Here is a 24,347-nt window from a genome sequence, read left to right on the forward strand (position 1 = left end):
TCCCTGCGATCAATGTATTCCGGGATATGGCTTAACTATAGAAGAACAGGCACAAACAACGTATTGATAACAGTCCTTGTGGTACACATGAGAGGGGTATCAATCTTTTGTAACAACACGGTAAAGGGAAAACAGGACAAGTACACCTTCTCACAATCAGATAGATCCTCGCAACTAAGAGGATCGAAACCCCACGGTCACCCTGTTTGCCAACCACGCAAGTGTCACCTTGCTGAGTGAGAGCTTTGCTACGTCTACGCTCTGCAAGCGTGAAGGCAGAACCTCAGAGTGTGAATCTCGTCCCTGTACCCGGGAGGAGACAAATCGCACAAGCTCGGTATCGTGTATGTTCGAGCAGCCTTCGAGGGAGACGTATCTGGTAGTGGGTGAATAATAGCGCAAAGGCAAGACGAAACGTACGTACTTCAGCTGAGGAAGGATCCATTTCTCCGCTCCTGGGGGCTCGGATAGCCCACGTAGGAGGTTGTCTGACACGTCCTCGCACTCGATGAGTTCGATCGTCTCCTGATTCCAAGCAATTGTAAGATTATGCTCCGTATAGAGAAATAGGGACGCACGATGCCCGACCACTTCATAAACAAGTGCATGAGCCTGAGCTCATTGAACAAACACGCCTCGACTCGGATGTGCCGAAGGGGCAAATGTTCCGCTTTGATGTCGAAGTCCCTCAACACCTGAGTGATCTCACCGAGATTGTCCAGCTCGAGCCGTTCAAGCCGGGGAAGGATGAGGATTCGGAGAAGGTATTGTGCACGGTTGGTCCCACACGATGCGAGGACGAGCTGGGAGAGCTTGGGGAGGAGGATGGATCCTGAGTTCGGAGGTCGCTCCCGTACGTCGGCCATAGACTCGAGTCGGACGGACTCGAGCTTACGGCAATCTCGGAAGACAGAAAGGAGCAGGTACATCGGTACGCCTTCGTTCACGCTGTATCCGCCTAGGGAGAAGCTTCGTAGGCTATCCGTCACGGGAAGTGCGCCGCCAAAGCGGATGCTCTGTAGGCTGAGCGAGCTCAAGCGCGGAGTGGAGCCAGCGAATGGGCGAAATAGAGGAGGTATGTCCGCTAGGTCACTCCTCTCCTCCGCTACACGCACAGTGAGTCGCTCAAGGATGGGAGCGGGCATTCGATGTACCTTGAGCAGCGCGGAATATGCCAGCGCCTCGGTGAGGACGTATAGACGAAATGTGCGTGTCCGCGTTATGATCGGTTGGAGCAGCTCCATCGCATCCAGCAGCGCCTCGCCAATAGCATCGCGGGGGATCGAGCGGGGAAAGTCGTCAAAGTGGATTAGCACGTCAAGTGGCAAGCCCTTGCTCATGCGCAAGTGCAAACGAATGGAATCCCAATTGCAATCGGCGTCGACAAGGACCGTCGTCCATAGGAAAGAGGTAGCGAGTGAAACCCGTCGCCAATGTCGACATACCCGTATTACTCTCGACAACGTCTCCCTGCTGGCTCGTCCGGTGCCTACTGCGAACCCGAAGATAGTCGCAAGTAGCTCGCTCGGTAATCGACCAATTGGTGCATATCTCGCTTGAGCGAGGGAGAGCTGTGCTCCTAACCCCTCACGTTCCAGTGCCAGAGCGGCGATTTGTGCCTCCAGGACCTGGATGGAGGACTGCAGGGAGGTAATGTACTCGAGAGAGACGTTGGCGTCGCGGCGTGCGACGGTAAGGGCATGTAGAGCAGCGGATGGTGGTAGGAGTGAGAGCGGGGCCCCGGTGGGGGGCATGGACGAAGACCGAGTTGCAGCGTGCTGTTTAAGTTGGTCCGTTCGGCTTCAATCGTCAAAGTGATGACAAGGCCTCGACCTCGAAGAGATTTTTTTGAGCCCAATGGTGGTTGCTGTCACTGTACGTGTGAAATGGAAGGGATAATAGTTATATTCCTGCAACTATTGCGGTGCTGATAGAAATGGGCACAGGGTTGCCTAGGGTCGAAGCGAGGCTTGCGGCAAACATGAGGCGGATCATAAAGCGAGATTTCCGCAAGTACCTGGATGGAAGAACATTACCTTTGGTTATATTAATATTAGGTATCTTGATGACTCAGAGGGGTAGTGGGATTGCTTTCCGTTAGTATTGTTGATGAAAGTTTAATTTGTTACTATCCACAACTTCCGCGCATCCGCAACACAGAAGCACTTTTGAGAAATGCGTTCACGCCGTTTCTTTCTTAGTGTTCTACAACTGCCCTACATTCTAGGTAGCGACACATCCTTTGATAGATACCTTTACTCCACTTTGCTCACTTCTTGCTTCACCTCGGTCGCCTTGAGGTCTTCTCTGCTACGCTTCAACCCCAGTACCTCGTCCGCTTCCGCTGATCCGGCGATAGGCAGATTCTTCCTTAGAGAGACTCTGACTGGAGAGACACCCTCTGCGTAAGCCACAGCGAAGATGATGTCCATGTCTTCCAGGGATCGACCCGCAGTTTCAGGGAAGTAAACTGCGGAAGCAAGGTTAAAAGAGAAACACAAGAATTGTAGGAAGGAGACGTACAGTATACTACTGGGACAATAAACGCGTTCAGCGCAGCGAAGACAATGTATGTTCTCCAAGAGATGTTGGCAAATGACGGGCCAGTAACCATCACTACCATAACTGTGGGCGGAGTTGGTCAGAACAGTCCCCCAGTGAGGCCCGCAATAGTACACACAGTTGAAGATCCAGTTGCTCGCTGTGCTGAGCGCGTTCGCAGGAGCACGAATCCGTATTCCTACGATCTGTTCACACGAGATGAGTTGCGGTTGTTATTTAACTGAGCGAACTCACCTCTGCGGGATACAGCCATGTCATCCCCAGCCAGCCGACAGCGAAGATCGAGTTAAACACAAACAACAGCGCTGCGGATACGATTTGCGTCGCGGGATTATCGATAGAACCGAGAATGGCCAGGAGAACCATTGTCAAACTCTGCCCGACCGCGCCGAAGAGCATGAGTCGCCTCCTTCCCACACGCTCAATGATGAATATCGCGATCAAGCTGGCAAAGAAGTATTCCGTCCCGTTGCAGGCGGCTATGATCCGGGAATTGACGTCGTTCAGTCCCAGTCGCTGGAAGAGCAGCGTTGCATAATACGTGATGAGGTTGATCCCCGAGATCTGCTGGAAACACTGGTTGACGATCCCCAGCGTGGCGCGTCGAAAATTCTGCTGAGGGCCGCCGTGGAGTAGCTCGCTGAGCTTCTCTTTTCCAGAACCGCCTTCGGATTCGGCCTCTATCGCTTCGCAGATCCCAGCGTACGTTTGGAGTACCCGATGGTCTCGGTGGTCGGTATCTTCCAGGGCGGAGATAACGGCGAGCGCTTCGGCATTTCGGCCGTGTTTGACCAGCCAGCGAGGTGATTCGGGAAGCTGGAGAGGATTAGATGTAGGCCAGTCTCTAGCGAGATAGACACGTACGAAGGGAATACCACCCATCATGGCGACTGCGATGAGAATCTGGAAAGCTACGGGGAAGCGCCATTGCACCTGCGAACCGGACAACCAGAAGAAGGCGAAGTCTAGCCACTACGTCCATAGAGGGTGTGAATATAAGCCGCAAGCATTGGCTTCGGAACGTACGTATCTGGTGTTCGCATTAGACGAGCAAACAACAATTGAACTGGAGAACGTACGAGATCATCAACCCAAAGATGATAAGTGTGCCTTCTATCATAATCATTGCTCCTCTCCTTTCGGCAGAAGCGCATTCCGCATGATAGGAAGGCACAGTGGAGGTCTACCCCGCGGGGTAAGCTCAGAAGCCCGACGTTCTCCACCTCAACAAGCTAGGAAAGGGGTACTCACATTCAATCCATTCCCCATGCCGGTAATGATACGCGCGACAATCATATGTGGGTAACTGAACGCTGTCGTTTGCAGTATCGCGCCTACGATCATGATACACCCGCCAAGGACGATCGTCCTCCGCCGACCGAGCTTGTCCCCGACCCATAACTAAATAGAAGGACCGGAGTATTAATAAACCGGGTATGCTTCTGCAAAGAAGACGTACATTGGAGAGTGCACCGATGAGACAGCCTATTTCGTAGATGGCTAGCAATAGAGATTGCAGTGTTGCTGCATTGCTGGTGGGAGCGTCTGGCTGGGACAGAGTCAACTTCCGTCCTACTCCAGTAGAAGTCAAACAAAAGACAAACAGGCGACACGGTCTCAGGAAAGATGTCCTCGAACTGATTGGCGGTAATCAGAGCGGACATGACACCCTGGTCATAGCCGAACAGAGTGAATCCCGCGCCGGCACAGAAAGCTAGCAAAGCATGTAGTTTCCAGCCCTTTATCTTGGGTTTGAGCGCTTCAATCTCGCCTTCGGAGAACTCCTTCGTGTGCCTTTCCAGGGCGGAAACAGTGCGTGTGAGCGGTGGTTGTTCCATTCCAGTAAGAATATGTCCAGTTGCTTCGTCTAGTTTAGCTCGTATGAGGGGCAGCGAAGCGAACAAGCCGGGACACTAGCAAGGCAACGGGTTGCACGCTGACTCGTCTTATAACTGTTCAGACCCAGTCTCATCACAACATACTGTTTTTCGCGAAGTATAGCGAACGCAGCATCATCTAGAAGAAGTAGTTGAACAGTAGAAACGCCGGTGCAGAAGATGCCTAGTATATCCTCGTTTGGGTTTCCGACATGGGAGTCCTGATGCTTCTGACGTCAACATCGGTTCCTCCACTTCGGCGAAGTCGACCGCTGCTTCGGTGTCCCATTACCATATACATTGTCGCTCCCATAAGAATTAGCGGCCGGTGTATGCTCCATTCAGAAATATTTCTAAGAGAACATGGTGTGATACCTCGCCGAAAGCTGGAGAGAGATGGCCGACGTGTTTGCCGTGTTTGCCGCGTTTAGGGGACGAAGCAATCAGCTCCCACCAGAAAAAGTCCACGTGGACACGCGTCACTCCAAATTCCGTAATTCACTCGAGTTCGCAGCGATCGAATTGCGATTCTATTATAGGTTGACACTTGCCGCGTAGATAGAGTCAGAGAATATCTCTGAAAACTGAGGACTCTATCTCTGATTGTTTACGTATCATGGTACCGTTTATCGGTCCTTCTCCCGATCCTCCCTGACGTCCGGGCTCTCCCCTCGCTTCTTCAAGCCTAACACCTCGTCCGCCTCGGGGGATCCCGCCACAGGCAGGTCCTTTCTGAATGAAACTTGTACCGGAGACACTCCCTCGGCGTACGCGACCGCAAAGATGATGTCCATATCCTCGAGAGAACGGCCCGCGGTCTCGGGGAAGAAGACTTGTACCCTGACGTCAGCTGATGCTCGGCAGTGTACGAACCAGGTTGCGTGCTCACAGTACACGCATGGGACAATCAATGCGTTTAGCGCCGCGAAGACGATATACGTTCTCCATTGGATGTTAGCGAAAGAGGGACCAGTAACCATCACCACCATGACTGTGCGTCGGATCAGAGCGGTGCGCCAGAAGTCGACCGAGGATACACTTACAGTTGAATGTCCAGTTACTGGCCGTACTAAGCGCATTTGCCGGTGCTCGAATAGATATGCCGACGATTTCGGCGGGATAGAGCCAAGTCATGCCGAGCCATCCGATCGCAAAAAAAGAATTGTACACGAACAACAACACAGTCGACGCAATCTGGGCAGCGGGGGTGTTGATGCTGCCTAATATTGCCAGCAAGACCATAGCGGTCCCCATTCCGATTGCGCCGAGAAGCATGAGGCGGCGACGACCAACTCTGGTGGGAATATGAGTATTATTTCCCCTGAATGGGATGAAACTGACCTCTCAATGATGAAGATGGGAATCAGCGACGCCAGCCAGTACTCCGTCCCGCTGCACGCCGCAACAATACGAGAGTTTACGTCGCTCAATCCAAGGCGCTGGAAAAGTAACGTCGCATAATATCTGTGAAATCCTTCCTTTAGCCTAAGTTCAACGCAACGACGATGACCGTACATGACTAAGTTGCACCCCGTAATCTGTTGGAAGCATTGGTTCACAATTCCGAGCATTGTACGCCTGAAATTCTGGGTTGGTCCGCCCTGGAAAAGCCGACTAAGCTTCTCCTTGCTCGACCCCTCCAACTCGGCTTCGACTGCTTCGCAGATGCCGGCATAGGTCTGTACGACGCGTGGGTTGTGCCGATCTGTGTCTTCCAGGGCCGAGATGACAGCTAGTGCTTCGGCGTTGCGACCGTGTTTCACGAGCCACCGTGGAGACTCCGGAAGCTGGATGGTAATCAGACACTCATTGAAAAATGCTTTGGGGAAACGCTTTACTCACAAATGGGATACCGCACATCATCATCATAGCAATAACGATCTTCGTGAGGTTAGACCAATGAATTGTAACATGAAGACACGATTGACCTGCAATGCAATCGGAACTCTCCATTGTGCTTGCGAACCGGTCGCCCAATAGCACGCAAAGTCTACCCACTAGCATCTTATGTGAGCCTTGATATAACCACCTTCCCAATTGTACTGACATAGCTGTAGACGGGTTAGATATGTTTATAAAAATATGGTGAAGAACGACTTACGATATCATAAGCCCGAATATGATGAGACTGCCTTCAACCATAATCAGCGGACCACGTCGCTCTGGCGACGCACATTCAGCGTGATAGGATGGCACAGTCGAAGTCTGTTGCATAGTCAGCCACCCTCTACAGGATAATGATGACCTACATTCAACCCATTACCCATGCCAGTGACAATCCTTCCAACCAGCATGTGCGGGTAAGAAAACGCAGTCGCTTGCAGTGTCGCACCGATGATCATGATACATCCACCCAGAACAATCGTCTTGCGTCGACCAAGTTTGTCGCCGATCCAGAGCTGTCACAGATGTCGGTGTTCGTTCACGAAGAGAAAGAAGCGAGATACGTTAGATAGGGCACCGATAAGACAGCCAATTTCGTAGATAGCCAGCATGAGTGATTGCAGTGTAGCTGCTTGACCCGTTGGATCATTGATCTGCATACTTCTCAGCTCACCAATCGCTTCCAACAATGAGATGTTACCGGAGATACAGTCTGAGGGAAGATCGCATCGAATTGATTGGCCGTGATCAAGGCAGACATCACCCCCTGATCATATCCAAAGAGAGTGAAGCCAGCGCCAGCGCAGAAAGCCAAGACAATATGCAGTGTCCATCCCCTCAGCCTGGGTTTGTGCTGATCCACCTCATCGTCAGATATCGACTTTGCATGACGCTCGAGAGTGGAGAAAGTCCGCGAGACAGTTTGTTGTTCGACGCCCATCCTTGGTGGGCTCATGAAGCTCACAGCCCCATTATGCTAGCGCCTTATATGCTTGGCTTTGCTGTCATAATCCATAGTCTCCTAAGTCCCCCACAGCTACCGATAGCGCCATTCCTTCTAAACGTATGAAAGATGATGTTCGTTCGGCATCTACGCCGGTAGACTTATGACCGAAGAAGAACATGTTCTTGGGCTCCTCCACTATAACGAAGCTAGGTGTACCATCTGGGCGCATGGATGATCGAAGATTTATTGAGCGTTTAAGTGCAAAGATAGCATATACAGAAGCGAATATGTAGTAGACAACGTAACACTAGAACGACGAGCTGATTTGGTAGTGGTCGAGAATATCCTGCGTGTATGCGGTTCCCGGGATGATCCGGGGTGCTCGGCTCCGACCCCGTGTGGCTTGCGCGTGATTTTATTTAAGTCGCGACCGTGACACGTAGCAACCAACCTTGATCATTAGCTGGAACGAGGACATGATCATTGTACCTTTGCTTATATAGTCTCTGATTGCTCTCTGTCCAAACTCTGTTTACCTTCGGCGGTCTGAATTTTGAAATAGGAGGTACGTGTAGGAATCATTCACCCGTTGGGGTACCCACCCAGTCAAGTGTACCGCTTCCGCGCGTGTTTAGAGCTATATATCATCTAGGTGACGCGTGTGTACTTGCTTTCTCCTGACACCGACCTCTCTGGACAGCCCGCATAGCCTACCATGGGCTTCACAGCGCTCTTCCTCATGAGCGCCGTGATGGGCGTCACATCGTTCGCCGTTGGATCATTGCCTTTGACTTTGACCTTCTCTCGTGAGTCTCTTGGACTGCTTGATGGTGAACCTCGGCTATACAAAGACGAAGATTCTCGACTCAAAATGCTGACGACGTACGGTATGGGGTTGTTGCTTGGAGCGGCATTAGCCGTGATCATACCAGAGTCAGTCAGATCCCAGACGCAATGGTTGCATGCGTAATCCAACAATAGAGGCATCGAAACACTCTACAGCTCGTTGCCCGCAGCAGGAGAAAGAACGGATTCGAACCCCTTTTCCCAACCCGGGCGCGTGGTCGCCGTATCACTTGTGCTCGGCTTTAGCGTTATGCTCTTGTACGTGACCTGATCTCCGGTCTTGCCGGCATTAACATTTCTCCTAGCGTTGAGCAACTCTCTTCCCATTCCAAGAACTCCGGCTCTTCGACCTATGAGATGGCAAGCCCTGGTGGAACACTTCACCAGCACGCTCATGAGTCTCACTCAAAAGCATTCTCTGCCACGCTTGCCTTGGTCATTCACTCATTCGCGGATGGGATCGCATTGGGATCAAGCTCGCTCGGTGATAATTCTGGACTGGAGCTGGTAGTGTTCCTTGCGATTATGGTCCATAAAGGTACGGGTTCACTAGTGCGCCGGAACGTGTTTGTCTTGACCCTTGTTACAGCTCCTGCCTCTCTCGGTCTCTGTACGACACTACTGTCATACTCCGAACCTCGCCCACGCATCAAGCAATACCTATTTGCGTTTAGCGCCGCAGCACCAATAGGCGCCCTGGTTACGTATGGTGTTGTGTGGGGACTCGGGAATGCAGCTGCAAACTTACAGTGGTGGGCTGGAGTCGCGCTGCTCTTCTCGGTAAGCATATCATCTCTTGAGGGCTTCAAGCTTCTCAGCATCTAATACTCCTCAGGGCGGGACGTTCCTATATGTTGCAACTGTCATCCAGGACGTATCGGGACACTCCCATGCCCCAGAGGTAGAGGAAGCAACTCCGACAGAAGAACTGAGTGTATCAACACGTCTGACTCTCTTGGTTACTGGCATGCTCACACCACTCGTGATGAGCACCCTTGTTGGACATAAGCACTAGATCACGCAACTCAATAATGTAACACTTTCACGATGAACACCGCGCTCCTTGCACTGATACCGCTATCGAATACCCACTTCATCTCCACGCTTGCTAAACCAGGTTCTTCTAGCTGCTCACAGAGCCAGACATACCGGTCAAGTAGTATCCAACTCTCTATTACTGGTCCAAGCTTCGATCGAAGGACGTGTAGCATGCTTACTGTTGTGGAAAGTTGCCGCATCTCTTCTGTCCATACTGAATTTATGTCGAGAAGCTGAGGACTAACGCCCATTCTACTTGAGGCGGCTTGGATATATGTGCCCCAGTTTGAATAGGCTGAGTCCTTCAGCCTTCTGACTCTAGTGTCGGTCGGCAGCTCGATATCTTTTTCATAGAGAAGACGACCGAAAAGAGCGCGATAGGTAATCTTCTTCAAGGTGAGAGAGAGTTCTGCAGGAGAAGGCGGTAACCATGGCTGAGCTGCTAACTGGAACGCGTCGGATGGTAAAGGTGGTGCTGTCAGTCTTGAGACATGCTTGTCTAAACACACAGTGTTGTCAGCGGCCAATTATAGGATGCGCTCATGCTACTCACCATGGTCGGAGAGCATGTTATAGCAACATCCGACAATCGCGCACGCTTTGATCTTCCAATGATCAGCAGCACCATCATCCTGCGGCTTCATGTTGTCCATGCAAGCTCGAAGCACCTCCACTGTGAGTGATCCACATGCGTGAAGACCAATCACGATGACATTCCTGTTCGATCGCGCGAGATGTCTGCCATCGATCCAATTCTGGACAAGGCCAGGTAGGGTGGCCTGTGAGATATGATGTGTGACGTGTGAGAGCTTCAAGTTCTGCTCCTTCGCTTGTTGAGCCCAGTGAATTGACCCGCTGGTTTGGACTTCAGAGAAATCTAGCGCGAGGACGTTCAATCCATGCTTGGAAGCAAGCTCCAGAGATAGATAGCCCTATCCGCACGCTGTTAAGCTCGGGAACCGATCTCGCAAAGTGGGAAACAGACCTGTCCAGAGCCCACATCGACAATATTATCAACACCAATGTCCGCAGACAGTTCAGCAATAAGTTTGCTGAAGTGTCGCACTTCGTGGACTTTCTTGGGGGTCTGTCCCTTAGGTAGAGGTCGTGGGAGAGGAATATGGGGTACAGAGGCCCGCGGCAAAGCTAGACGAGAAGCATCTCTCAGAAGTTTCGACAGTGAGCCGGGCAAGTCAAGCTTGATACTTTCAGTTAAATGGAGAGGCTAAAAAAGGGGAAACGCATGCCTACGGAATCTGGATTACAGGACAGCTGTACAATGTCGCCGGAGTTGAGGGAGGATGCCCATTTCCACCACTCATTCCATGCAAGGGGAGGACCAGATTTTGCTATCTCATTAGGATGACCGTTCAAGAGAGATTGCACAAGCTCAGAAGATAGATATTCCTCTAAGGTAGCAGCGTAGCTTTCAATATTATCGAATCCAGATGGTAAGATGAGCTCAGCTTTCCGCTCAACAAACATGCATGAAGTTAAAGTTGGCCAATGTGAAGGCCGCCTTTGGAGGAAGACTAATCGGGACCAATCGGATGCCAAATTGGTTACGTTGCTTCCGTGGTCCGTCGTCTTCCTCACCAAACGCTCGACGACATCGTCCTCTCTGTCTGCGCCCCCAACACCTCCGTTCCTGCCTTCGTTCCCCTAGCCTGAGGAGGTATGGCATCGCGAATTCTCTCCTCCTCTCTCAAGAGATTCATCCGGAAGGGTGTAACTCCCAATGTAAGTCATGGCCGTACTCTCTATGAGGACGCCGAGACTTAACGGAAATTAGGCCGTTCGACGGTTTGCTGCTGCTGTAGACGTACGTGCGCCAGTCACGGAAGTCACCACTCTCCCAAATGGATTAACCATTGCGACCGAGTCACACCCGAATGCCATGACCGCTACGGTTGGTGTCTGGATTGATGCCGGGTCGCGTGCGGAGACGGACAAGACCAACGGTGCCGCACACTTCCTCGAACATATGGCTTTCAAGGGGACGAACAAGCGCTCGCAGCACGGGCTCGAGCTCGAAGTCGAGAACCTTGGTGCACATCTGAATGCGTACACCAGCCGTGAGCAGACTGTCTACTACGCCAAGAGCTTCAAGAAGGATGTGGGCACCTCAGTTGAGATCATCTCTGATATCCTGCAAAACTCGAAGCTGGAGGAGGGTGCAATCGAACGCGAGCGTGATGTTATTTTGAGGGAGCAGGAGGAAGTCGATAAGCAATATGAGGAGGTTGTCTTCGACCATCTTCATTCGGTTGCTTTCCAAAGTACGTCTGGTGCTCCGTTTCTACGCATATATGCTCATCAATTATCTAGAGCAAGCCCTTGGTCGTACGATTCTCGGCCCACGGGAGAATATCCTGTCTCTCAAGCGAGGTGATCTGGAGAACTACATCAAGACCAACTACACCTCGGACCGCATGGTTCTCGTTGGAACCGGTGGTGTTTCACACGACGAAATGAAGGAGCTCGCCAACAAGCACTTCTCCAAGTTCCCTGTCTCTGATCGCCGTACACCATTGGGTCGCACAGCATACCCGAAGACTTCGTTCGTTGGATCTGAGGTTCGTATCCGCGACGACACTATGCCAACGTGCAACCTCGCTATCGCCGTCGAAGGTGTTGGCTGGCGCTCCAATGACTACTTCCCCATGTTGGTCATGCAGTCCATCTTCGGCAACTGGGACCGTTCACTCGGCGCCTCCCCTCTCCTCAGCTCGAAGCTCAGCACGATTGTCGCCGAAAACAACCTCGCCAACTCTTTCATGTCCTTCTCCACCTCCTACTCCGACACCGGCCTTTGGGGTATCTACCTGGTCACCGAGAATCTGATGCAGATCGATGATCTTGTGCACTTCACGCTCAGGGAGTGGACCCGCATGAGCATGAGCCCAATGGATGCCGAGGTGGAGAGGGCAAAGAGCCAGCTCAAGGCGAGCATGCTCCTGGGCCTTGACGGCACCACCGCCATCGCAGAGGATATTGGAAGGCAAATCGTCACCACCGGCAGGAGGTACACACCGAAGGAGTTCGAGAACGCCGTAAATGCTGTCACCACCTCCGAAATTCAGCGGGTTGCTCAAAAATACCTGTGGGACAAGGATGTGAGTGACTCTGTCAGACATGAAGGAGCTTGCTGACGTTCTTGATACAGTTCGCGCTTGCTGCTGTGGGCCGTGTTGAGGGTCTGTTCGACTACAACCGTATTCGCGCAGACATGTCCTCAATGATGTACTGAGCTCCCTAAAATAGACCCGCTGTATATTTCTCCCCTACCACTAAGTGGCAAAATCCAATCCCAACCGTAATATCCAGGGCAACAACACATACGTTTTCATTGATATTCTACTGTTACAAGTCGGGACTGTACCAGTTCACCATGTCACTGAATAGCAATTCTTCCAGAAGAGGCCGGACGTGTTACCGATGTCACCAATCGCAAGCAAAGTGGGGGTAAATGAACCTCCCTCTGCACAAAGGATGAGTAATTTGTTGTAGACAATCTGGACGGCAATGATATACCGGGGGTAAGGAAGCCATTCGGCGCCATGTCAGTCTTGACGCTGTGTGTTTGTCAGGGAACAACCACCAGTTCTGCTCAAGGTATTTACGTACTATCCAGGGCAGCAAGCGTTGATAACCATGCCAGGATGTTCCCTCGCACATATTTTCGTGAGAGCCGTCATTCCGACCTTGCTGACTGCATACGAATTCTGGGGCCATCCTTCGTGCCGGTATGTACCAGAAACCACATCCGCAGCAAATTTATTCATCAACTGGTCGAGCTGTTGATGCGTCAAATGCGAGTCGGAGAACTGTGGGCGAAGGGAGGCGCTAGGTAGGCTCGAGAGCAGCCCTGCAGAGGAGCTAACACAGACGAGGCGTCCGCCTTCTGGCTTGATCAGTGGGATAAGTGCATCACAGATGCGCTGAGTGCCGAAGTAGTTGCAATCGAGCGTCTGCTTGACCACCTCGGAATCGAAGCGAGAGCCCTTTGTTGCGATGCCGGCGTTGTTGATCAATACGTCGATCTGACCATGGCTCGCTTTGAGATCAGCGGCCAGCGTGTCGACAGAGGATTGATCTGTGATGTCCAATTGATGGAAGACCAGATGAGAGCCAGACGTCGAGGGAAGGCCCGAAGAATTGATGTCGTCGATAGCAGCGGCGCCCAGTCCTGGTTGGCGTGCAGTAAGGTACAATGTTAGCGGTTGCTTGGTGGTCTTCAGGAGGAGCATAGCGACCGCTTTGCCAATACCCTTGTTCTGTTCCGCATGGTCAATCGCAATAGCAAGGCAACTTCATGAACACTCGTACACCGCCAGTGAGCACGACGACTTTGGACATGATGCGCTGGCAGGTGAGGGTTAACGTTGAGGTGAGAGTTATCGTGTTGCAAGGTTTTGATCGGGAACGGAATGTTATCAAGCACGTGATATGAAGTTTGAGTCATTGATAAAATAAATGTATCGCATATCCGAACAATCGTATTATGTAATGTGAATATCATCCCAAAATGAAAGTATGGAATATCTCAGTCTCCGAAGACAATCTTTTTGCCCTGACCAGCGACCGCCTGGCCAACGTTCTTCTCGTTCTTCTTCGCTTGCCAGGACGGGTGCATTGGTTTCTCTGGCATCGCTGGCTTGGGAGGCTCGGGATGTGACTGCCTGTCATTCGCACCAGCATGTGCAGCTCGGCCAGCCCAACCACTATCAACAGGGCGGCCCCTTAGGCCCTTACGAGCATTGCGAGGATCGAAGCCGCCGGGCGCTGGTTTGTAGCCTCCCCGGCCGCGTGGGGCACCTCTCCCACGACCGCGACCACCAAACCCGCCTCTTTCGGAAGCTGCCGCGGCAGCACGCTGCTCCTCGCGTTGCTTCTTGACGTGGTTGGCATTCTTGCCGTACTTCTTTTCCCAGATGCTATGCCTACCCTTAGCATAGTCACTTTGATGAGCAAAGAATGTGACTCACGCCTGTCGCGCCCTCTGGCCTCGCCGGTTGTTCCGTTGCGGGCCATCTACGTCTTCTTCCTTCTCGTCAAAATCCGAGTCAGATCCAGCGATGAAGCCGGTGTTCAAACTCGGTAAGAAGGTTGACTCGGGACCGTCCCCCTCGTCGTCATCATCCTCATAGTCGTCCACCGGTGCATCTAACCCTCCATCGGGAAGTTTGTCTTTGCCTTTGGGTTTCTTTGCCTGTGACTTTTCATCGTCATCGTCATCCTCTTCGTCGTTGTCATCGTCATCCTTATCGCCGTCGTCATCGTCGTCGTCGTCCTCAGCATCATCGTCCTCGGCAACATGGAGCATAGCATCCACCGACTCGTCATCGGACTCCTCTTCACCCCCCTCGTCGTCCCCGGCGGCTTCTCCAACAACAGCCTTCGACTTAGGAGGCAATCCCATCTCCAGTCTTTCCTTCCTGCTGAGCTTTCCCTCCTTCACCCTCTGCTCCTTCTCCTCTGCCTGTCGTTTCTTGAACTCGATCCTGTTCGCTACATTCTGGAAGTCCTTCTTTATCGCTAGCATGGCATGGTGACATCCATGCGCGAGCTTCTTGTTGCTCATCAAACGACTCCAACCCTTTTTGTCGGACTTTGGGACGGTCTTCGATTGCTCGGCAGGAGGGATAACGATATCAAGCGCGGCCATGCAGAATTCATCGTGTGACAGCTGGCCGTCTTTCTGGATACGGCTAGCAAGGGCCTCGTTGCAGATGTCGTGTGGGTCCGCAGCCTAAGATAGGTTCAATGCAAATATTTCCACGTTTCAGTCGAACTGACCTTGACCACTTCTAAATCCTTTTCCAGAGACCGTGCCAGATCTTCATCTGGAGTTTTTCCAACCCTATATAGACATGAGACACTGATTTAATACGGGAGACGTAGCACCTACCGAGCATGTTTAAGCTTCTTCACCAGACGCTGCGTCTCGAAGAGTTTTGCAGCCTTGGCCGTTTTGAGGACAGATGCCTGCGCACCTCGCTACCGAATATTTGTCATAAGCATCACCATAAGCTACGATTCAGTCAGCAGACGCTCACCAATCTCCTCGTGGCATTTTCTACTGGATCAACGGGTGGTTTCTCAAAAATCTTGCGCTTGATGCGACGCGTGTTTTCCTTCTACAAGATTGAACATGAGCACACATGTTCATCATGGCCAAGCCCACATGAAACAAACCTCTTCTCCATCTTCCTCTCTCGGTCTCTTCTTGCTCTGCTTTTCAGCTTTCGCGGCCTTCGCCATTGTCAGATATTGTTGTTCTAACGTGTACAGAGGCCAAAAATCCCAATGCTTTGCGCGGCATGTGAACGACGGAGGCATAGTCGGAGCCGAAATATGTCCGACCTTTCTTTAGTCACAACATCTGATCCTCCTGATACCTCTGACGGTATACAATGGATTCATATGCCCAACTTTAATACCATGGTATGATACAACAACAATATTCGCGAAGCGTACGATCAAGTTGGAATGCCCTGGACTGAGGCTGTTCTGGGAACAGTCAGTTATCTGGCAACCTCAATCAGTTGGGTCGTTTACCAGTTCGTTCAAATTGATTCATCATATTGAAAATACAGACTAGCTCATGAACGAAAACAAGGCTATTTTGGAAACCGCAACATCCCAAGACGTGGCGCGAAACAGACGACTGGCTCTCTGTGTGCTGGACTTCCTATCCACTTGGCTTAACCGTGAACTAGTGATACTCCATAAACCCAACCTTCTCGTTGTCGTCCCCTTCCGACCATCCCAACCGTCCTTTGCTGCTCCTGAACTTCCCGCGGTTTGCCTGCACCGGGGTGCTCCACCACAGCGCCTTACCCTCGCTGTCCTTGTCGTCAAGCTTCACACTCGCACCGCTGAGCCCAGCCTTGTGCATATGCACATATACGCTCTCCCAGTGCTTGGGAAGCACGTCGTATGTCTCGTGCATAATCGCCAAGTGGGGGTACTTCTTCTGGATCTCAAGCCACCAGCTCCACGTGTCCCGATGCACTTGCGAGAGCGCGAACTTGTGGAGTCCTGCCGTCGTGCGGAAATACATCAGCGTCGCAATTGTATTGTTAGCTGACCGCTCAGTTCCGAGGAAATGGGACATTCCAAGTACTTAAGGGGTCGTCAGTAGGTGGCAACACCAGCAATAAAGGACGCACGCCCGTACTCCTCGTTGTCACGACATTCGACATAACACTTCTCAGCCCAGTCGCTGATCTCCTTCACACCCGGCGCGAGCAGACCAAGCGGGCTTACGATCACAACGATTAGCTTACGTGCAGACACTCTACAAGGGCACTATCGCTTACTGGTTGAACCTGGATCCCAGAAGGAAAACGCACAGTCCGCTGCTGCTTGGTCCATTATCCTCGGGGTCCTGAGGTGGCAACTGTGCGGTGAACTTCTCTGTGCCCGCCGTCAACTCGAGCTCTGAAGAGCGTGGAAACGGGCTTACCAGGTATGACGTCTTTCAACCATACATTCGGTATCCAACCGAGCGCCATTACCACGGAGTACAACAGCTGCCCGGCAAGCCAAGTGTAAACAGCGATCACGCCATAGAACGCCCAACTCCCGACGAGGAAGAAGGAAGTCCCGACAAGGGCAGCGCCCATGAGCATCCAAGTCGAAATTTGGAAGTTGTCACGCAGCATCTACATCTCAGTATCAGCGGGATGGGCTCTGAAAGGATCGAAACGACCAACGGCAAGCAGGTAGTTGTTTGTTCCGCCTGGATAGACTGACGGGCGGGTGGAGGACGGAGAGAACATAGGAGTCGCCATGTTTGCTTATTTTGCGGGGCAATTCCGAAGCCGTTATTGACGAGGGAAGAACGAAACGCCTTGACGCTCGTCTATATGTAGGCAAACCCTTCGAAACTCCGCCACGCAATGGGAGAGGATTACATTGGTCCTTCACGGTAGATTATGTTCCTGGGCATCGGCGCTCTCATACCACACGACAGGAATTCTGCTGAGTGTGCATCCCAGTTCGCGGGCTCAGACCTACCAAAGAGTGATCCGGTTCGCCCGGGCCACCGCGGCGTTGTTTCACAACGAAGACTGCACAAGGACGACGAGCCAACCAGGAAGCATTCATGTCGACTTCACACTATGACGGAAAGCGAATGAGGCTTAACCTTTGATGGGGAACCTTCCTATACTGGCGAGGAGAGGTATAATGACACCGTTGTTTTCGGTCATAAGGGTCATGAGACCCCTTGCGAACGATGACGAATTTGTTGATGTCAAGCCCAGCGCATCAGAGCAGCTCCAGCATCCTCTTTCTACCGGCGACGTCCGATAGCGTCACTTCTGTGCTTCGGGAACCTTGGCCTTGATTCTTCCGCTATTGGAGAGGGGACCATGGAGTTCAACGATATCATCACCTGCCCCTAGGAATCACGCGCCGATGTTGGTGTATTTTCCAACTCCAACAAGAGAAGTGTCATCGAACGAAAGTACCGAGCAACGTACCGAGCTAATAGCACAGTACTGTCCTGCTGGACGGCAGCGCGTGCTCCGTTGCTCAGGGACTGGGAAGTAGGGAAGGACGAACGAGATGACACTGGATTGCTGACAAGATCTTGGGCGGAGGGCAGGCACACATTCAAGCGGGGCAAGAGGCCACGATATCCAGAAGCCCCGGAACGAAGAGCGAAAATTCTACTATCAACGATGCGTTTCAAAGACATCGTGCGGAAGGTGGTCGACGAGTGTGCTGGCAGCAGCCGATGATGCCGATCATCCGTCAGAAAACCCCGAACTCCCGAAGCCTTTGTCCCCGCAGATTGCTCGCCATCAACTGTGAGTCATTTTTGGGAAGGCGCGGAGCCGGATTGGCCTCCGACTATCGTGCGTGAGCGCTATAGCTTCACCGGCATTGGTGCGAGCCCATCCTGAGATCTGCGGAAATTGAAGCACGTTTGACATAAAAGATGAAGCGTCAGGATTAGGAGAAGTTGTGGCATCGACAGCAAGGCATTGTCTGGGCCTCGTTGAGACAGGCGGGTGGTTCCGGAGGGCTCAAGCACCGAATAACTGGCTATCGGCCTTAACCCTTCACAGAACAGAGGATGACTTTGCGTGGGACGTCTCTTGCCATCACCCTGTTCAGTTTAACGATAAGGGAAATGACCACGAGGGACGACCCAGTGGTTGGGTACCGGAAACCACTGTGGCGCGCTAACAGGACTGCGGTGAATCCCTGGATCAAAACTTGGCTGCAAAGAATGGGATGGTACGTTGTTGTCCGATCCTGATTGACCATGGCGCGATAATATTTATCTTTGTTTTTCAGAGATCGTAGACTCAGCGCACAGCCAGAACTGTGAGGCGACCCTTACTGGTTAGGATATCAATACAGAATTAGGGATGGATATGGTCCGGTCCCGTCCGGTCCAGTCTGGGACTGGACTGGTGTTTGCCAAATCATCGGTCTTGGTCCCGTCTTTGGAGTCGGTCCAGTCCAGGACCGGTCCTTAAACGGTCCCAGCCATTGAACATAAACTGGTTCTGATGCGGGGCCAGCTGACGACCGAGAACTTTCCGCCTGTGAGTGAGGCGTGCATTGAGCAGGACAGTTAGGACGCCCGGAACGACCCGAAGAAGCAGCAGGGGTGGTATGTGTTGAAGGACTCTCCTCTCTGCTCCACATTTCCATTGTGGAGTTGATCGAAGATGCCCAGGAGGAGAGCAAAGGAGTAACCCCAGGTACTTTCCACTGGATCACTGACACAACTATCACCATCGTTAATATTGATTGAAGAAGGGACAAGTTAGACCTACTTACTGACAACCAGGACAACAGCGCCGAGCAACTTGAGGATAGACTTCTTATGCTTTCTCTAAAGCGAAGCATGCTTACCCAAAGATGACTTGCACCTCTGCTGATGCTGCTACCCAAGCTTTTGCCGGCCTTCTTTGCGGTGACGACAAACGATTTGCCAATCTTGCCAAGCCTACGCTTCATGCTGATGTCTTCATGGACAACATTGCCGGCAAGCATAAGGGAAGGCAGAAGACATTGGCGATTCTCCTTGCTCCACCTCACTCTCTTTATCGCCATCCAGCCTCTCCAGCTCTTCGCCCAGTTTTCGAAATGCCATACACCCTCCAGCAGTTTGTTCAGTCCATCGGCAGCATTCTCCTCTTTCTTCTCCCAATATTCAGCAGTCCTTTCAGCTGCCTCCAGAATCACTCTAGCAGTTCGACGAGCACGCTCCATGTTCCATTCTTCTTTCGTAGCAGACCAGGGGTTGTCGAGAGGGGGAGCCCTGAGGTCTATCTTCTCGAGGTGCAGTGATTATCGAGGGCGAGCCCCAGGCAAGTCATCCAAGTCCTGCAAAGACATGCTTCCCATGGCCTGTTGATGAAAATTCGGGGATATCTGGTTGAACTGAGGGACACTGGATGGATGCTAAGCTATGCAGTTTGCGGGTAACGTGCTCTCCCAGGTGTGTGTGCGTCCGTTTGTATTCAGTTTGCCACGTGGAGGGGGACCGAATGAGGACCGGTCCCAACCAGTCCTCAACTTCTCAAAAGTATCGGTCCTGGTCTGGTCTGCCCAACGGTCTTGGGACCGGAGCTGGACCGCAAAGACCGCGGTCCTGCGGTCCGGACCGGACCATCGTCCATCCCTATACAGAATCAACAGTCTATCACAAACCCTGAGAGATACTCCTTCTCCAACTTCACAGCTGTCGGCAATTCAATACATCTCTCCATATCCGGCCTTCTCATTCTCCCCCCCGTCACTCCTGTCCATCCTCCCCTTGGAGCTCCTCATCTTTCCCCTCGTCGCGTCCACCGGAGTACTCCACCACATCTCTCCTCCCTCCGCCTGCTGGGGGACCAACATCTCCCTCTCCTCCTGTGTGAGCCTCACACTCGCTCCAGCAAGGCCCATCCGATGCATCCTCACATAGACGGACTCCCAATGTCTGGGAGGAACATCGTACGTCTCGTGCATGATGCCCATGTGCTGATACTTCTTTTGCACCGCGAGCCACCAGTTCCATGTCGCGCGGTGTGTCTCAGAGAGGGCGAAGGTGTGCAGGCCGTAGGTGTTGCGGAAGTACATCAGCGTGAGGATCTCGTTTCCTGACGCGCGGGAGGTACCGAGATAAGTCGACATGCCCAGCACTAGAAGGGGAATGGTAAGCCTGGGATTGGACGGAAAAGGATGCGGACGTACTGCCGTACTCATCGTACTTGTCCTCGAGCTCTTTGTAGCACTTCTGTGCCCACTCGCCAAGCTCTTTCACACCAGGAGCCATGAACCCAAGCGGACTACAAGTCAATCAGCCACCAACCTCTGTCAAAGTCTCCAAGCACGTACTGGTTGATCCTCGCTCCGAGGATGAAGACAACCACCCCCTGCGCTCCGGGGGTGTCTTCTTCCCCTTGCACAGGCGGTAACTGGGCAGTGAACTTATTCCGGATCACTCCTTCCATTTGGGCATTCTTCTTCCATCCTTTTGCTTGGAGGTAGGTGTCGACACTTTTAGCCATGAGGAGGCCATACACGGGGAGAACAACCCAGTGCGAGCGGATGACCAGGGAGATGGTGCCTAGAAGAGCGGCGCCGAGCAAGAGGAGGGTAGAGGTGGGGAATTGGTCCCGGAGGATCTGGATCTGGGTGAGTGGGGGAGAGAGTGCGAGGAAACGAACGTACTGCCATGCCTCCGAGTCCGGACTTGTAAGGACGCCTTGGGGTTGGGGCGAAGAGTGGTTTGTAGGGTGCCATAGTAGATTGTTATAGAAGGCAGTGGGGTATGAGCTGTTGTTGTCCCTGGCTAGGTTGGGGAATCCGATGTTGTCTGATCCTTCATCGTTGTCACTGCCGACCTTTTATACCACAACCACACAGACAACCACATATTCACATTAAAGTTGCATGTTCCCGCAAGATGCTCACACCAGTCAGCCGCGCCAACGCGTACCTGCGGTGAACTGCGAGCCCGATCCCCGCACATCCGAGCAGATCTCCCTCTTACTCTCAGGGCCAACCGGCACCCAGGAAACAACGGCTGCCGATCCCGGCACCTCCAACGTCATCGTCCATCCATTGGACATCGAGCGCGGGAGAAACCTGCGGAGGGCCGTGCGCGAACCCTGAAGTGCACCGCTTTGTGGGGTGTGGGACCCGAGAAGGACACTCGTGGGTTCACAGATGACCAACAGGTGTTTGCGCAGTTCTGGGCCAGTGCTGTTGCTGTCGGGGTTAGTACACGGTGGAGAAATTGTACAGTTATACACAATTGGTTTAGCTGTTGGAGCGGCGTCTTGGTCGGAGACACGGAGTTACATAGAAGAATGTCGATATATTTGTATCCGCACCGAACTTTTGTAGGGCTCATCACGTGCTCAACGATGCATAGTAGTTTGACAGTCAAAGAACCACAGAGCCATTATTCAGTATGACCAGCTTGAACAGGAGCATTCTCCCAAAACCGTAGTTATTCTTAGACGACGGACGGTTGAAGTATATAAAGAGGTCAACTCACCATCCTGCCGCAACGAACAGAAGTATCCCTGGCGTCATCGGGTTGCTCCTCCGATCCCTCTTTTTCGGGCCTTCCCTCTCAAACAACCGGAACAAACAAGCCAAACAAACACAGCAAACAATCCGAACAAACACCTCAAACAGACAAATCTCGCCAAACAATCTGAAAACAAATACCAGTTCGTTATACGCATCTTGCATCCCTTGTTGGTATATAACAACGCCCTGTCAGCTCCTCATATCTATGGTGTCACCTCCCCTCGTCCCTCAAGCAAAAGTCATGTCCCGCGTACAGCACTCAAGCAAAAACATGTCCCGCCTCCAGGACTCAAGCAAACCTCGCCTAGCTGGCCAAACAAACTGAAAATTTTCTAACGCATGGCATTTTTTTCTAGGCAAAAACGGACGCATTCCTAAATATTTAAGGCTTGACGCCCCCCTCCAGAGGGGGGGCATGGGCTTTACTCCTTTCCAAGAAACCGACTTTGCACCGTCTCACCCAATGCCTTTCCTCGACCTTGACCGAGTGGACGAACGTAACATTAACGTATATCCTTTCCCTTCCCTTCCCTCTCATGACCTTGCTGACCTGTTCTGCAGAGCATGCTGGACCACGAGATGTCCACATCGACGGACATGAGCGACGACGACGGGAGCAGCAGCACCGGTTCTTCGGACGATCCTGCCCCGGAATACGAAGAGAGCATCTCCGACTTCAGCTCCCCGTCCCCCACTGTGCGCGGGACGTCTCCCACTCCCCTCCACAAGTCGGCGCATTTTCCGGGCAAGTTCCCCAAGTCGGCACGGAAAACGGCACGGGCGGCGCACGAGTCGCTGCGGAAGTACAAGTCCCACCCAAAGAGTGAAATGTTCGATGATCGAGTTCGCGCTTGGGAAGAGAGCGACTGGAGCGATGACTCTCCCGTAAGACTTAGCCTCTTCGCCACGTGCGTAACTCATCCTCTCCCAGGTGCACTCCCGACGTGCGTCATTCACCAAGGAGCTACCTGTTGTGCATCGACACCGCAAGCTCAGGCCTCACACCAGGGAGTCCTTCAGGTTCCACTCGGAATGCATAAAAGGTACGACACGAACGCTCGTGGAGTACGAGCACAGCGAACCTGGTACAATGGGCCCCTTCGCAACCAAGTTGTTCGAGCTTGAGGCTGCTGCAACAACGGTTTCATGGCTCTGGGGAGGAGCAGGCGGCCGAGTCGGCCGAGCAGGGGGCCCGCTGACGAGGTTCGCCGAACTCTCTGCCGCGAAGAAGGTCTTCTGGAATCGGGAGAGAATAGCTGCTTTCTTTGCGGGCGGCGCGGCCGTGTGGTTGGCACTGGGTTCTTGTGCTATTTCAGGGTGTTAAGGCGCACAACAGGACAATACGATAATATCTTGCGATCTTAACTCCCTATTAGTGTCTGCATGTCTAGCATAAGCATTACACATTCCTTCGCCTCTGTATTTTCACGCACTATGATGATACCAAATGGTATGAACTATGAACTCCCCCTCACTTCCTACTGTGGCGGGACTTCCTACTCCGGCGGTACAGCACTCCGGATGAGTATCCTGATATTGTTCAAAAACACCTGGATCATCTCGTCGAACATGCTCGGCTCGCCCTTGTCCCGCTTCGCACACTCTCGCACTAGCACAGCAGAGTTCAGGAACTCGACCTCAAGCTCGTGCGTTATGCCCGCTTCGCCTTTTGCCGGAGCCGGATGGGGGTAAACTTGAGTCAGGTCGATTCGATAGGCTTGATGCGTGTAGGAAACACGGTCCTTTCTTCGAAGCCTCTCCGGGCGAACTTCCTGTGCTGGTGGATCTATATCGAGAATGAGGTATAGCCCGTGTTAGACACACAGGAGATAAACGCACCACTAGGCAGTTCCTTGTTGACGCTGATCCGGTAATCGAAGGCCCATCGTGGACACAAGACGTCCATATCCCCTAGTCTCGTCTTTTTCACACTCTCTGTGATGTCTCCCGTCTTTTCGTCCCTGCTAACGCGCACTCGAACCTTGCCCTCATCATCCGGAACCTTGTAGAATGAGTCTATACCCCGCGTATGCGCAAACTTCATAAACATTGAAGGGGGAGCGGTGGCGGATAGTTCTACGCGTTTGTTGAGCAAGTCATTGTAGTGTCTGTGTTGATTCTACTATGCTGTTAGAGAAGGGTCTTCTGTGGGGCTCGACAAACATACTACTGTCATCGTGCTCTGAAACCGGCGATCCTTGACAGAGGGAGATATTACTATTTCATATGAGCAGAAGAACATCATACAAACATAATCACGCACTAGTCTCAGATAGTACAGGCAGGTCGATTCGCCTATTTAATAACTCATCGAATACAATGCCGATCTTTCCTTCAACCTGTCGCCGCAGAGGTCAATACGACGCAGTATACAGCGCCAGTGTCATGCACTTACCTCAACGTCTTCCTTTCCCCTAATCATGTCTGCAATCCAATCTGCGACTTGCTTCGTGAAGTCATCGAAGGGATCATAGCCGATGAAGCTGGGTTCAAGACGTGGTGGCGGCGCAGGAAGAAACTCTGCAGGACGGCCATTCCCATTTACAGGAGGCGGAGAAAGACGTCGTCTCTTCTGAGGCGGTAATTCTTCTCCGTGATTCATTTCTGCGGCTGTATGACTGAGGGTGATATGC

At 52.3% G+C, this 24,347-nt stretch overlaps 12 protein-coding genes across 12 annotated transcripts; 3 read left to right on the forward strand and 9 right to left on the reverse strand.

The window, feature by feature from the left end:
• Positions 1 to 30: 30 nt before the first annotated feature.
• Positions 31 to 1,780, reverse strand: DACRYDRAFT_99472 (uncharacterized protein). The gene is made up of 3 exons (XM_040777592.1): positions 579 to 1,780; positions 425 to 525; positions 31 to 376 (listed from the first exon to the last, which is right to left on the reverse strand). Exons 1-3 carry the CDS (start codon positions 1,752 to 1,754, stop codon positions 175 to 177), a joined length of 1,479 nt encoding a protein of 492 aa, XP_040629979.1. The 5' UTR covers positions 1,755 to 1,780; the 3' UTR covers positions 31 to 174.
• A 475-nt stretch (positions 1,781 to 2,255) lies between these two features.
• Positions 2,256 to 4,400, reverse strand: DACRYDRAFT_50673 (general substrate transporter; the record flags this gene model as incomplete). The annotated part of the gene is made up of 9 exons (XM_040775001.1): positions 2,256 to 2,470; positions 2,524 to 2,625; positions 2,681 to 2,747; positions 2,797 to 3,378; positions 3,427 to 3,534; positions 3,638 to 3,745; positions 3,814 to 3,963; positions 4,022 to 4,094; positions 4,156 to 4,400. The coding sequence occupies 9 exons, from the start codon at positions 4,398 to 4,400 to the stop codon at positions 2,256 to 2,258; spliced, it is 1,650 nt and encodes a 549-aa protein (XP_040629980.1).
• A 665-nt stretch (positions 4,401 to 5,065) lies between these two features.
• DACRYDRAFT_115347 (general substrate transporter) lies at positions 5,066 to 7,278 on the reverse strand (the record flags this gene model as incomplete). The annotated part of the gene is made up of 11 exons (XM_040769986.1): positions 5,066 to 5,271; positions 5,329 to 5,430; positions 5,483 to 5,733; positions 5,781 to 6,226; positions 6,282 to 6,320; positions 6,368 to 6,436; positions 6,469 to 6,490; positions 6,541 to 6,644; positions 6,689 to 6,838; positions 6,887 to 6,976; positions 7,024 to 7,278. The coding sequence occupies 11 exons, from the start codon at positions 7,276 to 7,278 to the stop codon at positions 5,066 to 5,068; spliced, it is 1,734 nt and encodes a 577-aa protein (XP_040629981.1).
• A 485-nt stretch (positions 7,279 to 7,763) lies between these two features.
• DACRYDRAFT_21410 (Zinc/iron permease) lies at positions 7,764 to 9,153 on the forward strand. The gene is made up of 7 exons (XM_040772384.1): positions 7,764 to 7,921; positions 7,970 to 8,075; positions 8,127 to 8,202; positions 8,251 to 8,373; positions 8,421 to 8,653; positions 8,705 to 8,895; positions 8,951 to 9,153. The coding sequence occupies exons 2-7, from the start codon at positions 7,985 to 7,987 to the stop codon at positions 9,128 to 9,130; spliced, it is 894 nt and encodes a 297-aa protein (XP_040629982.1). The 5' UTR covers positions 7,764 to 7,921; positions 7,970 to 7,984; the 3' UTR covers positions 9,131 to 9,153.
• DACRYDRAFT_106264 (uncharacterized protein) lies at positions 9,141 to 10,638 on the reverse strand (the record flags this gene model as incomplete). The annotated part of the gene is made up of 4 exons (XM_040768236.1): positions 9,141 to 9,652; positions 9,707 to 10,085; positions 10,139 to 10,378; positions 10,432 to 10,638. 4 exons carry the CDS (start codon positions 10,636 to 10,638, stop codon positions 9,141 to 9,143), a joined length of 1,338 nt encoding a protein of 445 aa, XP_040629983.1.
• A 130-nt stretch (positions 10,639 to 10,768) lies between these two features.
• On the forward strand, positions 10,769 to 12,568 carry DACRYDRAFT_21414 (uncharacterized protein). Its single transcript, XM_040772385.1, has 4 exons — positions 10,769 to 10,893; positions 10,946 to 11,432; positions 11,482 to 12,269; positions 12,320 to 12,568. The coding sequence occupies exons 1-4, from the start codon at positions 10,831 to 10,833 to the stop codon at positions 12,401 to 12,403; spliced, it is 1,422 nt and encodes a 473-aa protein (XP_040629984.1). The 5' UTR covers positions 10,769 to 10,830; the 3' UTR covers positions 12,404 to 12,568.
• DACRYDRAFT_106266 (NADP-binding protein) lies at positions 12,540 to 13,512 on the reverse strand (the record flags this gene model as incomplete). Its single annotated transcript, XM_040768237.1, has 4 exons — positions 12,540 to 12,634; positions 12,688 to 12,728; positions 12,781 to 13,430; positions 13,483 to 13,512. 4 exons carry the CDS (start codon positions 13,510 to 13,512, stop codon positions 12,540 to 12,542), a joined length of 816 nt encoding a protein of 271 aa, XP_040629985.1.
• A 173-nt stretch (positions 13,513 to 13,685) lies between these two features.
• On the reverse strand, positions 13,686 to 15,417 carry DACRYDRAFT_115351 (Bud-site selection protein; the record flags this gene model as incomplete). Its single annotated transcript, XM_040769987.1, has 6 exons — positions 13,686 to 14,090; positions 14,142 to 14,905; positions 14,953 to 15,016; positions 15,065 to 15,153; positions 15,213 to 15,293; positions 15,352 to 15,417. The coding sequence occupies 6 exons, from the start codon at positions 15,415 to 15,417 to the stop codon at positions 13,700 to 13,702; spliced, it is 1,455 nt and encodes a 484-aa protein (XP_040629986.1). The 3' UTR covers positions 13,686 to 13,699.
• A 288-nt stretch (positions 15,418 to 15,705) lies between these two features.
• DACRYDRAFT_21415 (uncharacterized protein) lies at positions 15,706 to 16,985 on the reverse strand. The gene is made up of 5 exons (XM_040772386.1): positions 16,875 to 16,985; positions 16,625 to 16,823; positions 16,479 to 16,575; positions 16,329 to 16,420; positions 15,706 to 16,281 (listed from the first exon to the last, which is right to left on the reverse strand). The coding sequence occupies exons 1-5, from the start codon at positions 16,950 to 16,952 to the stop codon at positions 15,872 to 15,874; spliced, it is 876 nt and encodes a 291-aa protein (XP_040629987.1). The 5' UTR covers positions 16,953 to 16,985; the 3' UTR covers positions 15,706 to 15,871.
• A 3,063-nt stretch (positions 16,986 to 20,048) lies between these two features.
• On the reverse strand, positions 20,049 to 20,729 carry DACRYDRAFT_21416 (uncharacterized protein; the record flags this gene model as incomplete). The annotated part of the gene is made up of 3 exons (XM_040772387.1): positions 20,509 to 20,729; positions 20,365 to 20,459; positions 20,049 to 20,312 (listed from the first exon to the last, which is right to left on the reverse strand). Coding segments are annotated over exons 1-3 (493 nt in total), but the record flags the coding sequence as incomplete, so codon positions are not given.
• A 1,448-nt stretch (positions 20,730 to 22,177) lies between these two features.
• DACRYDRAFT_15015 (uncharacterized protein) lies at positions 22,178 to 23,038 on the forward strand (the record flags this gene model as incomplete). Its single annotated transcript, XM_040771066.1, has 3 exons — positions 22,178 to 22,222; positions 22,276 to 22,599; positions 22,646 to 23,038. The coding sequence occupies 3 exons, from the start codon at positions 22,178 to 22,180 to the stop codon at positions 23,036 to 23,038; spliced, it is 762 nt and encodes a 253-aa protein (XP_040629989.1).
• A 31-nt stretch (positions 23,039 to 23,069) lies between these two features.
• On the reverse strand, positions 23,070 to 24,316 carry DACRYDRAFT_77954 (mRNA triphosphatase CET1; the record flags this gene model as incomplete). The annotated part of the gene is made up of 5 exons (XM_040776299.1): positions 23,070 to 23,500; positions 23,554 to 23,833; positions 23,882 to 23,931; positions 23,978 to 24,053; positions 24,110 to 24,316. The coding sequence occupies 5 exons, from the start codon at positions 24,314 to 24,316 to the stop codon at positions 23,211 to 23,213; spliced, it is 903 nt and encodes a 300-aa protein (XP_040629990.1). The 3' UTR covers positions 23,070 to 23,210.
• Positions 24,317 to 24,347: the final 31 nt, after the last annotated feature.

The sequence above is a fragment of the Dacryopinax primogenitus genome, assembly GCF_000292625.1.
Source record: "Dacryopinax primogenitus strain DJM-731 SS1 chromosome Unknown DACRYscaffold_6, whole genome shotgun sequence".
Taxonomy (NCBI): domain Eukaryota; kingdom Fungi; phylum Basidiomycota; class Dacrymycetes; order Dacrymycetales; family Dacrymycetaceae; genus Dacryopinax; species Dacryopinax primogenitus.

Coding starts and splice junctions, on each gene's coding strand:
- DACRYDRAFT_99472 (XM_040777592.1), bottom strand. CDS start 1,754: ATGCCCCCCACCGGGGCCCCGCTCTCACTCCTACCACCATCCGCTGCT. Junction 526..578: donor TTATGAAGTGGTCGGGCATC/GTGCGTCCCTAT, acceptor GCTTGGAATCAG/GAGACGATCGAACTCATCGA. Junction 377..424: donor TGGATCCTTCCTCAGCTGAA/GTACGTACGTTT, acceptor ACCCACTACCAG/ATACGTCTCCCTCGAAGGCT.
- DACRYDRAFT_21410 (XM_040772384.1), top strand. CDS start 7,985: ATGGGCTTCACAGCGCTCTTCCTCATGAGCGCCGTGATGGGCGTCACA. Junction 8,076..8,126: donor TTTGACTTTGACCTTCTCTC/GTGAGTCTCTTG, acceptor ACAAAGACGAAG/ATTCTCGACTCAAAATGCTG. Junction 8,374..8,420: donor GGCTTTAGCGTTATGCTCTT/GTACGTGACCTG, acceptor CATTTCTCCTAG/CGTTGAGCAACTCTCTTCCC.
- DACRYDRAFT_21414 (XM_040772385.1), top strand. CDS start 10,831: ATGGCATCGCGAATTCTCTCCTCCTCTCTCAAGAGATTCATCCGGAAG. Junction 11,433..11,481: donor TCATTCGGTTGCTTTCCAAA/GTACGTCTGGTG, acceptor TCAATTATCTAG/AGCAAGCCCTTGGTCGTACG. Junction 12,270..12,319: donor AATACCTGTGGGACAAGGAT/GTGAGTGACTCT, acceptor TTCTTGATACAG/TTCGCGCTTGCTGCTGTGGG.
- DACRYDRAFT_21415 (XM_040772386.1), bottom strand. CDS start 16,952: ATGGCGACTCCTATGTTCTCTCCGTCCTCCACCCGCCCGTCAGTCTAT. Junction 16,576..16,624: donor GTTGAAAGACGTCATACCTG/GTAAGCCCGTTT, acceptor CGGCGGGCACAG/AGAAGTTCACCGCACAGTTG. Junction 16,421..16,478: donor CTGGGATCCAGGTTCAACCA/GTAAGCGATAGT, acceptor TGTGATCGTAAG/CCCGCTTGGTCTGCTCGCGC.